At 47.3% G+C, this 13883-nt stretch overlaps 1 protein-coding gene across 2 annotated transcripts in view; it reads left to right on the forward strand.

Moving 5' to 3' along the window:
- Positions 1 to 13883, forward strand: part of MAP2K4 (mitogen-activated protein kinase kinase 4) — a 63507-nt gene that overhangs the window by 38499 nt on the left and 11125 nt on the right. For both annotated transcript variants that reach the window (XM_038157056.1, XM_038157057.1), the window contains 2 exons: positions 7541 to 7660; positions 13723 to 13842. In XM_038157056.1, the coding sequence (XP_038012984.1) occupies positions 7541 to 7660; positions 13723 to 13842 (240 nt within the window). The remainder of the gene's footprint in view (positions 1 to 7540; positions 7661 to 13722; positions 13843 to 13883) is intronic.

The raw sequence follows: 13883 nt of genomic DNA on the forward strand, positions 1-13883 counted from the left end.
CCAGCGGGGAGAAAACACAAAATTGAGCAAAGGAAGACCTGTGGGTGGAACAGTCAGTGAGGCCTCCAAGGCAGCAGCAGTTCCCCAGACTGGATGGTTCTTTGAGATGAGGTTTCAGGATGGGGCTAAGCTTGGCCTAGTGACTAGTTCATCCCACACTCCTCATATTTCCCTTTCTCAGCCCCCTGATGCTTTTGGGGCAGCCATGGCTGTGCTTTAATCTTCTGCTCCTTCTGTGTCTTAATCTGTCCATGTTGGGCACTGTTCTTCTCCTCTCTTTCTCTCAAGCTTTGTGGTCTCTTCACTGTGGAACTGTTGCCTTCAGCCATGTGTTCTCCTTCAGCATGAAGCTCTTCCGTAAGAGAAGGGAAATTGTGCTTTGTGAAAATGTGTCAGTTTAGTGAGGTCTTGGCTATGATCTCTGTGGCACCTGCAGTTCTGAGGTGTGGCACCGTGCTGGGGACAGGTGACAGGATCCCTCACAGCTGGATGGTGCAGCCAGTGTCTGGTTGTTTGGTTGAGCTGCTGTTGTTCCTGTGCTTCCCCAAGAGCAGCACCAGTGCAGCAGGCCAAGCATCCCTGGAGGGATTCAGCACAAGGAAACAGCTTGATGGCAGCTGCAAGCCAAAAGTTCTGTGCTGCTCACTGGATGCAGAGAAAATTGGTACAGGGGCCTGTCCCAGCTGCTCCTCCATCCTTCTCCAGCACTCCCCAGATTTCCACTACTGTTGCTACAAATTCCCAGTGCAGTCAGGAAATCCCTACCCCACTTCTGGAAGGGCTGTGTCCTGCTTGCCGCAGGGAGATTCAAATCCTCCTTGTTCTGCAAGTCTGCAGCTTGAAACATTTCCCCCTGCTGGAGTCTTCCTCTGGCTGAAGGCAGCTCCTGCTGTGCCAGGCCAGCTGGGCACCTCTGGTCACTCATCCTGCTCCCCTCAAAGGGTGTGGCTGCCAGAGCATATCTTCAAACCCTATTCCCAGCTCCTTTCTCTTGCTTTTTGTAGCCTGTCCTGCCTTTGCCCAAGGAAGAACAGTTCCTTGGAGCTTCCCAAGCTTTTCCCTGCTTGGGAAAGTTCAGTGTCACAGGGCACACGGGCTCCTGTGCCCTCAGGTCTCCCCCAGCACAGCCTATTTTTGCTGCACATCCAGTTTTTCTTACCACTGAAGGAAAACAATTCCCGACGGCTGAAAATATCACCAAAATAACTTGAGATCTGCAGGTGGAGACAGTTTTCTTTCATTTTTCCCTGTAACTCATTTTGGACTATCAGCCCATGCTGATGGTTTAATTTCTGTCCTGGCAGATGCAATCCTGGTACCTTTAATGAGTCTCCTGGCATGGGCAGGGCTGCCAGGCCCTGGGTGAGTCAGGCTTTTCATCTGTGCTCCAGAGTCAGTAGAAGAGAAGGAAAATGAGCCTGAAATGAGCCTCGTTGTGTCACTGGCTAAAACTACTGCAGCAAAGCTTCAGCAGCTGGAACACGGCTGGGATGATGAGCTCTTGTGCCCTGTCCTGCTCCTCCCTCTCCTTTAGCCTTGGTCATTCTCTGTGAATACTTGTTTTAATTACAAAAAGACATTCTGTACCTCTTTGGGAACAGGCTGGAGGCTGGAGTGGGCTGCAGGAGCAGGGACCTGGTCCTCTTGTTGCTGACACCTCAATTGTTTGTGCACCCTTTAATGCCTTCTGCCAGAGAGAGCTTCCTAGAGCTATCAGGAGGAGGAGGAGAGGATGAAGGAAAGAGGGATCCCACTCAAAAGGATTTATGTTCAAACCTTTCTCATTTTTGCCCCTAGAAAATGTTGCATTATGTTCTCCTAATCATCCAAATTTTTATTTCCAAATAGAAACCAATCCTTTCATTCTTTAGGGCACTTCCTTTCAGATCTTCCTGGAGACGCACTTTTTTACTCTGGGTCAACTGCCTTCACAGTCTTCCTGTCACTGAAAATTCCCTTTTTATTTTCTTGAGGATTTTTTGGCATATGAAGTCAAGACTTTTCCAGGTGGGAAAGAGAACAGCCCCGTTTTATCCAGTGCCAGATCTGGCTATGCAGACCAATAAATGCAAGGCCAGTTTGTATGCTGGATCCTCACCTTGTCAGGTTTCTCCTCCTGGCTCCTCATTTTCCTGGGAGAAATCTCTTTTCCTTGCTGGTGTGTGTCTCCTGCACCAGCTCTTTGTGATCTTGCCTGGTCAGGCTTCCAATTCTACCCACTATCCTTTGATTTTGCTTCTGGTTTCTTGTTTTTGTGTTAATCTGGTTTTTCCCAGCCTGTGGCAGTCCATAAGTGACTTGTGACCATTGTCCTGGGCTTCCCACTGTGCACAGAGCCCTGGTTCCTCCTCAGGATCTGCTCCAAGGCTGTCCTGGTTTTGTCTGAGAGGCTCCACAGCATGTGCAATTCTCCAGCCCTTTTTGATTTGCCTCCAGCATCACCACATGGTGTTGTCCCAGCTGCTCCAGGGACCGTGCCTCTTGTTCTGTCGGGGTACCACAAATTAGAGGCACATGGAGAAGCCCCATTTATTTGGAAATGTTTTCTTGGGAAACTCGCCCAGCTGCTGGGGGTTGTAGTTTCTGGCCTGAGGTTTCCTTCTGGCCCTGGTGATAGTTCACACAAAAAGGAAGATTTTAAAGATCCCTGGAATATGAATAAAAAAGTAATAGCCCAAACTGGAATGAAAGCTGGGGAGTATCCTTCCAGTTAGAGCAGATGCTCTGCTTTGCACTGAAATGCTGTACATGGTGTGGGTTCTACTAGCCAGGGTACTTCACAGTGCCTCTGGAGGCTGGGAAAGCTGCTTGTTTGAAGAGTTCATAAAAGAAATCAGAACATATTTAAAACAGTCAACCTTTGATGTGTTGGGTGGCTCCTGTGCAGGTCAGGAGCCTAAACACAGCAGTGGTGTCCTGAGCATCTGGTGTTCCTGGCAGTTATGTCTGAGCCTCAGGCTCAGGCAAGAGATCTTCACCTGCTGCTCACCTCTTCTGCCCTGCAGCAGGGAACACCTCAGACATCTGGGGTTCACCAGCAGCACCTTCTCCCAGTTTTGTTTCAACCAGTTCAGCTGGCTGAAAAATACATCACCAAGAGATGAGTGGAGTGGTTTGTGCTTTGCTTGGCCTTCAGGCTTATCACAGCCCTATGGAAGCATCTTGCACTGCTTTTTAATTGTATTATTTTTCTGTCAGGAATAGTTACAGCTGGGAGAGTAACCCAGCTGGGGAAGAGGGTGGTTTTGTCCACAGTGTCCAATTTTTCCCCACCTCAGAAGAAAGTGATTTTCATCTGTAGGCCAGAATTTTCTGTGTCTTCCGATATTCTCTGAAGATTCAGCCTGGCTACAGCCCGCTGCAGCATTGCCTAGTCCATCCTCCAGTTACAGTCAGTGTCCTCTACAGTCAGTGCTTTCTCTTTAGTTTAACAATATTTTTTATATGCTCTGCTTGTTCTCTAAACTTTTCCTAAGGAAATCAGAAGCATTTCAAGATCAGCTGGGTAACTGGAAGTGTCAAACCTGTGGGCCCATGAAAGATCCCTGTTCTTCCTGGGGAAGCCAGTAGGCCATGGAGCTGTTTCTTCTTCTGAGCACAGCGTCTCTTCTACATCATTTTGGTAGTCAGGGCTTGTTCTCTCATCCACAGCTTCAAACCAGAAGTTCCTGTCTGACTTTCTCCAGTTTCTCTATGGCAGTCTCACAGCTGAAGGAGATTGCTAAGTATCAAATGCCCTGAGAGCAGAAATGAAACATTTATTTATACCTCCATGGTCCCTCCATCCTTTCCTGGATGCCTGATAGCCCATAAAGTCCCATCAGAATGATACATTAGTATATTTAGCTCCATCCAGGGGCAAATTTCTCTGTCCTTTCCATGTCCATATGACTTTCAAAGAGAAGTCTTGGGGTTTTATTGCCAAACCCTCATTGTAATTCTTCACACAATTGAGTGACTCCTTCAGAATTTTCTGTTTCAGTCATTTGTTTAGATCTGCTGGCTGAGAGCTGGGGAAACCAGTGTTCCCAGTCCTGCTGGTAGGGCAGCTGGGGAGGGAGTGGATGAGTAGGAGCTGGAAAGGAATGGTGAGAGAGAGTTAGAGCCTCATCACAGGAGGTGGGAAACCACTTGTGATCTACTTCAGTCAGCATTAAATGTATTTCAGATGGGGAGATAGATATTCCCATCCTCAGCAGCAACTGGGCAAGCCCTCTTTTTGCTACTGGTTTGTTGTCCCAAATCCCTGCCATCCCATGGAAGGACCACTTCTCCCAGGGCACTGCCAGGCACTGCTGTGCTGAGCTTTCTGCTGAGGGCACAGGTGAGCCCCGTGCTCAGGACAGTTCTGGATTGTCTCACAGCTCAAGGAGTTGAGTTTCAGTTTAGTGTTTACAGCTTTTTGTTTTTTTCTTTTTTTTTCAACCAGTCACTTCATGCTGCACCTGAACCTTTCTGTGTGCATATTGGGCTGGATGATGTCTCTTCTGTTTTGGGTCAAGTTTCTGGAATCTGCCTGGTTTTAGGTTTCAGGGTGGCACAATCCACAGCACAGACTGTGCTTTTGCTGTTGATGCTACTCAGAGCATGGCTTCACAGGTCTTCCTCGTGGTGTTGGAAGGCTTTGTCCTAACCTGTGTTTGAATAAAAAGGGCCGGAGAATTTCTCCTAAGAGGATTTGATACAGTTTAAATTGGACACCAACAAGGAATTGTTAAAAAGGAGACTCCATAAGCTTCTACTACAAATGCCCCTTTTTCTATCTGTGGCTTGTTTGGCTGTGGGGTCACTTAGCAGTGACTTGTCAGTGGCTGCCAGGAAGGTGACTGGGCTGAGATCTGTAAGGCCTGAAGTGAAGTCAGCCCCTGTCCATCCCTGTCTGAAATGCTGCCTTCAGGCAGCTGCCTCACCTTGTGTCTTCCTCCCCTGCCATGTCCCATGTTCTTGGGGAGTGTGTCTGTGGGAGCTGCTGCAGTGCTTTGCACCACGCCTTGGGATTAGGAAGCAGGCTGTATCATGGCTCAGGTGCTGTTTGGGTACTGACTGCTGTTGACTTTCCTCTCTTCTTGTTCTGCTGCTGAACTGGGAGTACTGGGCTGCAGCAGGCTCCCTGGCACGCTGCAGCTGAGCAGAGCCACCTTGTCCAGCCTGGGCTGACCCTGTCTGTGTGCTGCACTGCATGCTGCTCCTCAGAGTTCTCCCTTTCTCTTGGCTTTGCCAGTCTCCAGCACTGCTGTGTGACACCTCCCAGTCTTGTGTCACAGCATTCCTTTCACTCCCTGCAGCAGTATTTGTTGTAGTGTCCACGTTGGCTTCTCAAGCTGTCCTCTGCCCTGTAGCTGACCCACTGTCTGTGCTCTGGGTGCTCTGCCAGCCCTTTCTTGATGGGGAGCTCGTGTTTGAGAGGAGGAGTGTTTGGGTTTGGTGTTCTGGAGTGCCATTAAAATCACCTCCACCACACAGTGTGTATTTCACATGGTTTCCAGTGCTGGAGAAGGAGCAGCAGAGGAGGAATGTCAGAGGTGGGAGGAAATGCTTTCAGGAGAAGAGGTTGACTTTGAGGAGGATGCTGTGGGGTTGGCTGTGACAGGATTGTGCAGGTGCAAGGGGAATGCAGAGCAGGGTGGGACAACTCTCAGATGACCGGGAAAGAGACTGTTTGGAGGCACACATGGAGTGGGCACAGAAGGAGAACACAAGTTACAATACGGAGAAAAGCTCCTTCTGGTTCCTCACCAGAGGTGAACCTTTTCAGTGTGGGTTATGTCTCAGTGAGAGGCTGAGCTATTGGTTGTAGGTCTCACCGGGGTGGCTTTGGCATCCATCACCTTCTGTGAGGGTCAGAGCAGTGGCATTGTGGCATTTCCATTTCACACAGTGCTGCTGGTGTGTCACTTGGAGAGAGGCATTCACTCTGGTTGGCCTTCAGCCTCTTGGGGGATTGCAGAGCTTTGTACAGTGAGGGCACAAGAGCAGGGAACAGCCAGTGGCTGGCTGAGCTTGTGTGACACAGACCTGAACCAGTGACCTGGAGGTGAAGTGCTTTAGTTCCATTCCTGGCCCGTTGTGCTGCTTCTTGCTCTGTTGGTGGCACAGAACCCCACGTGCTCAGCACATCATGGATGTTATGGACTGTGGGTGCTGGACAAGTCTCCTGACAGGTCCCCAAGAACTCTAGAATTCACAGGGTGGGAAAAAGGCAATATAAATGTATTATTTACTGGTCTAGACCAAACTAGAGGTGCTAGAACATTAAGAACAAGTGGTTAAATACCAAAATACCAGGATACATTACAGGTAAGGAAAATCACAGTGTTGATACTGTCTTTGTTTTGTATGGGTCATCACAAAATAAGTCCTAAAGTACATAAGGGTGCACTGTTTCACATGTGGTGCCATATGAATGGCCAGCCTTGAAAGTACCTTCATTCACCTGGCCTGGGCTGGCTGATGTGTGTGGTCCTGATGCCACCAGCAGTTGCCCACGGGACCATAGAACTGGTGAAATGGATGCTATATCTTGCAGATTTTTTTCCACATGCTTAAATAATTTTTCTTTCTTGGGTAGCCATGTAGTTTTTGTCCCTGAGGATGGTCCTGGCTACCTCTGCTGCTTTGGACTTCTTGCCAGATATTTTTTTTCTTGGGTTTTTTTCATGGTTTTTCAACATGAGTCACAGCTTCAGGATCACGATTTCCTCACTTGTGATTCAGAGAATGTATTAATTAGTGCAAGATGTTAAATATATCTGTAAAATCACATGAAGAACTGTATGGTCATTTCCATCCTTCATTTAACCAGTTTCATGTTTGAAAATGGACAGTTCTGTGTTTTCAAATGGGCATTGTTCTTTCAAGCCCAAACGAAACTTTTGATAATATATAGTGTATATATAAAGTATAGTGTGTGTATACATATATATCTGTACATACACATGGGGTATGTGTCTATATAAACTATCTTTTCTACAGTGTTGATGTTCCCTCAGCCAGTTCTAGGTAAAGGATTGTTAGTTTTATGAGAAGAGCTCACAGGACTGCTGCCCATCATCAACATTACCAGAGAAATATGTTCCCTGGGTTACGTGGCAGTCCCTTCTCCCCAGCCATGGTGGAGGCTGTGGAAGGAGCTTTTTTGGCTTCTTAGAAATTTTAAACATTATGTTCCTTGGTTAAATTTCAAACCAGTCTTCAAGCCCCTTCCAACATGGCTAAGAACTGTGTGGGAATTTGTTTTGAAATGAAAACCTGGATGTGGTGTTTTGCTGTAGTTTTCAATGAAATTCCAGCTCTTTAATTTCTTCCTGACATTTCGTCTGAAAGTGTTGATGCTTATGTGAGGGCTGAGGGCTTTATACTCTGATTAAACAGCTTTAGAAGTGTTCAGTTACATTTCTTACTTGAGGGCACTGCTTGATTCTCCAGAGTGTTTTTGAGCATGCTTGGGTTTGGGGTCCTGGTCACTTGTCTCCACCAGCAGGGCTGAGGATGCAGTAATGGCACGGAAGTGATGAAGTCTCTGCCACTCTTCCTCTTTCAGAGAATTCGGTCGACAGTGGATGAGAAGGAGCAGAAGCAGCTTCTGATGGACCTTGATGTAGTGATGAGAAGCAGTGACTGCCCGTATATTGTTCAGTTTTATGGCGCGCTCTTCAGAGAGGTGGGCACCCCAAACTGGCTTCACTTGTAGCCCAGTTTGGCTTTTACCTTGGTTTTTCCCCTCTGTAATTTCAAACTCATGCTAAGGAGGAGAAAATTGATTTAAGTTGGGTTTCTTGGTTCTCCACTTTTACTCAGGGGTGTTTAGCCAGGAGACCCAGGTGTCTGGGCACTTCTGAGCAAGCATTTGGTCCCTTTGCAACAGGAGTTTTGGAGAAGATGAATGTTGAAATCTGACTGCTGCTTCTCCTTCCTCCTGTATCTCCTCTGCGGGCTTGGATTATCCCTGCTCCTGTAATGGCTCTGTTGTTGAAACTGCCACAGTGTAGGGGGATAGACATGGAGCCCTTGCCTGTTTTCCATTACTTCAGCACAAATCCAGTACCTCTCCTCAAGGGAAGGAGGAAAATAGAGACCTAAGGGCTGCAGGTGGTCTTTGGGGATTATCAGGCATAGAAGCCTGTGCAGAGTCTTGTGGGGTTTTACTGGAAAACATTTAGAGAGAGGTCTGTGTTGTAGGTAAAACCCAAAACTGTGTCTGAATATTTAATTCCTGCTTCTAGAGAGTCTGCCTCTCTGGCTTTAAATCTCATTCTCTAAAAAATAAGCACAATAATCCTCCCTTTTCCCATGCTCTGCTTTTTCTGATCTTTTTGAGCACAGAGCCATTTTGGGCCAGCAGGCATTGTCCATGTTCACACAGTACAAGCTCCTATGGTGTGTGGAGCCTCAGCTTGGCTGGAAATTTCCAGCTTTGCTGAGATAAAGGTGACAAGGCTGTCAGCTGGTGTGAGGAAAGGCAAAACAGTGTCTTACCTGATGGTGATGAGCAAGATGCTCAGAGCTGTGCAAGCCTCTCACCTCCTTTCAGCTCTGGGCACGTCCCAGGGTGTAAATGTAAATACATAAACAATATAAAAACTTACTTTAATCAGCACCCAGATGTCAACTTGGCTGCATTCTTTGTCATGTCCAAAATCTCATCATCTTGCAGCCAAGCAGGGCTCCCAGGGCTCCTTGCCTGCTCTGTCTGGGAAGGGTTTCATTGGCATTGCTCTGGTTGGAGTGAAATTCCCCTTTTTCCCTTCAGCATAAGTGGTGTTTGCTTCAGAGATAAAGCAGCCTTCCCCTCTCTTTGGTCTAGGGATGCTCCAAGTCACCTTCCTCAAGGGTACACACTGTGAGCTGGGAGGCTTCTATAATGTTTTCTGTCCTGTCCCATTAATTACTTGTTCCAATATTAAGTAGAATCTTAATCTTTTAAAGATAGCAAAGTATGACACCAGAGAAGCACAGAAAGGGAAGAAAGGAATTTCATCAGGATGTTTGCATCTCTCTGACCCCCTGTCTGCTTATCAAATCTGATCTCAAATAACTGTGAAAGATCCAGGTCGCTGCTGCACCATCCCCTGAGGTGTAAGAACTCATGGGACGTTGCTAAAGACCAAAACTCTTTCAGGAAATCTGCAGCAAACGATATAAAACAAAGCTCTTTGTTCCAGCATTTGGAAAGGTGAAAAGTAAGGAAATCTTCCTTTTGGGATTACCTACTGTGAGCTGGGATTCAGGTATGGATGGAGCAGCTAATGAGAAATCTTCTTTGCCTCCTCCTAAAAGGTGAAAGACTCCATGTGAGCCTCTTTACAGGAGTTCAAGAGGCTGAATAGGCAGCTTGTGCAGTCAGAGGGTTCCTGGCAGGATCCAGGCAGCTCCAGGAGAAGCAGCAGGGCAGCTGGCACACAGGGAAGGCAGGCAGCCTTCCACAACAGGGAGTGTTTGATGTGGGGAGGCAGAGCTAAGCTCTGGGATCCTGACAGTTTGTGAATACTGAACCAGAAATTGGATAAAATTATGCAAGGTCTTTCTTTGTAGCCAGACAAGTGTCCCAGCTTGCAGTCAGGGAAGTGCTGTGAACACAAGTTCCTGTGGCAGCCTCTGTGAATAGCAGCAGTTTGATTTGGAAAGGCAGGAAATACTACACACAGATTTCTGTAGTTTTATTTTCTCTTGCTTGTTCCACGTTTTGTGACAGAGAGAGTCTTCTCTGGGTCCTGCTTGTCCCTCAGCAGGCAGCACCTGAACCTTCATCATTCGCTGCCTGTTCTTCCGTCAGAAGGGACATTTCTGTCACTGTATGTCTGTGCATGTGTTGGAATGTGTGACAGCTGATTGCCAGGTACAGGGCTTTGCTTCAGCTCATTCTCACCCACTCGATGAGATTAAATTGCCTGGTCAATGAAACAAGAACAAAGCAGAAAAAGTAAAAGACAGTGTTTAAGTATGCATGGAATCAGGGGCTTCAGTGCACCATGGTTGGCTCTTTGGGCTACCAGCTCATGTCCAGTTTTTCATCCACCAGTATCTCCCAGCCCTTCTCCTCAGGGCTGCTCTAAATCCCATCATCATTGTCCTAGTGAGTGCCCTGTCCCAAGGGCAGGATCTTACACTCATTGAACTTTGTGGGGTTCCCACTGGCCCCAGGAGACCAGCTGGTTTGTGCATACTGCACCCAGGAGAGCCCAGAGTCCTGCTGGTGCACACAGAGCTGTCCTCATCAGCCATCAGAGATCTGATTGAAGAGGATCTCATGCTCATGTGTTTCCTCTCAAGGCTGTACTTGATAGATGGGGGAAGAAAAAAATTTAAAAAGTTGGTTGACAGGGGTTCTGCAAACATTTCACTTGAGTCTCTCCTTGAGAGGAAAGAGGAGCTGTGGGCTGAGCCCACAGGGCTGCACTGGCACCCTCAAGACTTTGGCCCTGAGCATTGCTGTTTTAAGAGGTTTTTAGGTCTGAGAAAAACAAAAAATGGTCTTCTTTTCTTGCCTGTCTGCTACAAGCTTTACAGCTCCTCTGGCTTGAAACAGTACCTGTAAAGCTGGGAATGTTTGGGCAGTGTCCATGACCACACTAGTGGCTCTCCAAAGTACCTGTTCTGATTGTGTTTCTCTTTAAGAGGGGAAGAGGAAAGAAGCCTTATCTGACTTGGAATCTCAGGAGTGACTCCTACACAGTGCAAGTGTAGTTGAGCCAAGTTTAAACCAATAAGTTCAATACTTGATAAAATTATTCAATGAAAAATTCATTGCAAGTTGCAGAACCTGGAAGGAAGCTGGGTAAATCAGCCCATGGGGAACTTCTGCTGGCAGGAGAGAGGAGCTGGGATGGATGTGTTGGTAGCACAGTGCTGGGCTGGTGTGAATTGCTGACACAGCCTTGCTCAGTTGTTTGATCTCTTTGCTGTTGATGCACCTCACGCTGCTTTTATGGAGATCCTTGACTGTGCTGCCATTCCTCAGCACATCTGTCCCCGTTGTCAGTCCCTGGTCTGTAGAAGTGTCCTGTGTGCCATGTAAATAAGTGGTGGTGGTGACATTTGTCAGTCTCTCTCACTGGCGTAGCTGCAGCTGGCATGAAGAGCTGGCTGCCCCTGCAGGGAGCAGATGTGATAAACCTTCAGTGTTTGCATCACAGAGTGCTGGGTGTTGGCAGGGACCCCTGAGGTCACCTTTTCCAACCGCCATGATCAAGTGGGGCCACTTGACCAGGATTTTGTCCAAATAGCTTTTGAATCTGTCCGGGGATAGAGTCTCCATAGTCTCCTGGGGCAACCTGTGCCAGTGGTTAGTCCTCCTCACAAAAAGCGTTTCCTCATGCTCAGAGGGAACCTCCTGTGTGTCCTGCTCGTGTTGCTCAGCACCACTGAGCAAACCTGGCTCCATCCCCTGTGCAGCTTCCCCTTAGGTTGTGAGGTTCCCCTGAACCTTCTCCAGGCTGAGCAGGCCTGGCTTTATCAGCCTTTCTCGTGGGGAGGATGTTCCTCTGCTCAGTCATCTTAGCTGCCCTTTGCTGGAGTGTCTCTTGCACTGGGGAGCCCAGCACTGGTCACAGCACTCCAGGTGTGCCTCACCATTGCTGGATGGAGGGGAAGGATCACCTCCCTCCACCTGCTGGTGAGGCTTTGCCTCGTGCTGTGATCCTTCAGCCCAGCAAAGAGGGACTGTAGGCTCATGTTCAGTTTGATGTCCACCTGGAGCCACAGGTCCTTTCCTGGTGAGCTGCACTCCAGGTGGGTGACATCCTCCTGACACCTGCTCCCTTGTCATTGGGAATTCTCTGCATTGAGCAGCTGAAGCATCTCCATTGCTTGTGAAGCAGCTTTTGTGTCTGTCCTGGACAAGGATATTTGGAATTAAATGCACAGGGTATTCCTGGACATTTTTTGGAATGTCTACAAGATGTGCATTAGCATCTGCTAATCTAATACCCAGTAAGGACTAAAATACATTCTTTGGAAGAATAGCTCTAACAGGAAGAGAAAATTAAAGCACTTCCTTTGTCATTTTATGATCAAAAATCAACATGACTTAAGAGGTAAAATGTAAAGTGAAACTTCCATTAGGGTGATTTTGTCCTCACAATGGAGCAAGACTTGCCCATGTGCATCAGCACTTCTTGGTATTTGGTCAGGATCACGGCTGAGTCCCCAGCAGTCTTCCTTTTCCTTCCTGTTAAAATTCACCAGTTTGCCAACAGATAAGGCTCTCCAAGTCCCAGGAAGAGTTAGCCTGTAGAGTTTTGGGTCTTGCATAGTGGAAAAGGTCTGTTATCTATTTCCATTGATCTTGCTGACATGAATTCATGTAGGGCAGGTAGGTTTTTATATTACCAGATCAATAAATGCCCTCATTCAGGAGTTCTGTATGGCATCTACTTCAGGACACCAGTAAACCAGGTCTTTCCTTGAGTGCTTTTGATCATAAAAGGGATTTTTTTAATGCTTAAAAGTTACCATTGGATAGAATTTTGTTGTACTTATTTGAGGTTTCAGTACCATACCCATCCCAACATGTGATGCAGAGTACATGTGAAGCCTTGGTTGTGATAAGGGCTCTGCTCAAGTGTTGTTCACTTGGTTTGTTTTACTGCCCAAACACTTTTACTGTTGTAACCTGGGCAATGGAAGCCACTCCCAGGACTGCTGCAGCTGGTCATAAATACAAGGCTGCAGGTGGTCAGTGGTATTCTGGCTCTCTGGAACCACTGCAGTCCCCCTCAGTCTCATTACAATAGCCCAGGGATGCAGCCCTGTCCCCATCTTTTTATAAATCTGATCAAAATAGCGGCAGCTCTTGGATGATCCTGTGGCCAGTAGAACCCAATCCATGAGAGAGAGGCTGCTCTCCCTACAGACAGCTCATAAAGCTCTGGTGGGCTTCCAGTCTCACTTGATTTGTGCACATCACTGCACTGGAGCCACGTTGCTTGCCCTGAGCCCCTCTCCATTGTATGCAAGTGCTTCATCTGCACTTTGCTAATGCAGAAAAGAGAAATTTTCTACATGTATTGCCCACTTTCATTTCTGTAGTTGAAATCTGAACTTGGAGTTCCTTGGCCAACTTGCTCCATAGCCAACCTGTGGTCTGTAGCAGCTCAGGTTCACCTTTTTCCAGGCCCCCTGAAGTGTGCTGGTCATGCCCTCGTCCTGCTGTGCTGCTCTGGCCTCTTCCACTTGATGTCCCTGTTTCTGTGTCTGTCACAACACTTATTCCATCTTCTGCTTTTTTTGGGTGCAATGAGAGTTTTCTGGGCTCAGGCTTGTAGCAGCCCTTGAGTGGATGACATCAGCTCCTGCTGTGCCTTGAGCTGATGTGAAAAGCCTGATGCCAAATGGGCAGTGTAAGCTGGAGCTGCCCATGGCTTTGAACCAAAGTCTTCTTCCCCAGCCACACAGCCCTTCCTAGGAAAGCAGCTCCCCTCTTCTGGGTGTTCCACTGTGCCTGCAGCCTTCTGGAGAGCAAATCACTGTGTGAGGCTTGCATTCATCTGGGTTCAAGCATCTAAACTGTAATGTCAGCTGTGAGCTGGGCAGGTAAATGCCTCTGCTGTGAATGGGAGCAAGTCTTTCATTGTTAAAATGAATCAAGCTGAATTCCATCCTTTCTATAGAATGCATGTTGCTGTTTATGTATTTCCTAGGATTCAGTGGATCTCTGTGTGCTCTCTGGATTTGTTTTTCTCTTTTTTTATCTCAACAGTAACACACATTCTTTTCTCTTTCCAGGGTGACTGTTGGATCTGTATGGAGCTCATGTCTACCTCGTTTGATAAGTTTTACAAATATGTATATAGTGTATTAGATGATGTTATTCCAGAAGAAATCTTAGGCAAAATCACTTTAGCTGTGAGTATTTTGTTAAACCTTTTTGTTGAAGATAATTGAAA

The sequence above is a fragment of the Motacilla alba genome, chromosome 18 (genome assembly GCF_015832195.1).
Source record: "Motacilla alba alba isolate MOTALB_02 chromosome 18, Motacilla_alba_V1.0_pri, whole genome shotgun sequence".
Classification (NCBI taxonomy): domain Eukaryota; kingdom Metazoa; phylum Chordata; class Aves; order Passeriformes; family Motacillidae; genus Motacilla; species Motacilla alba.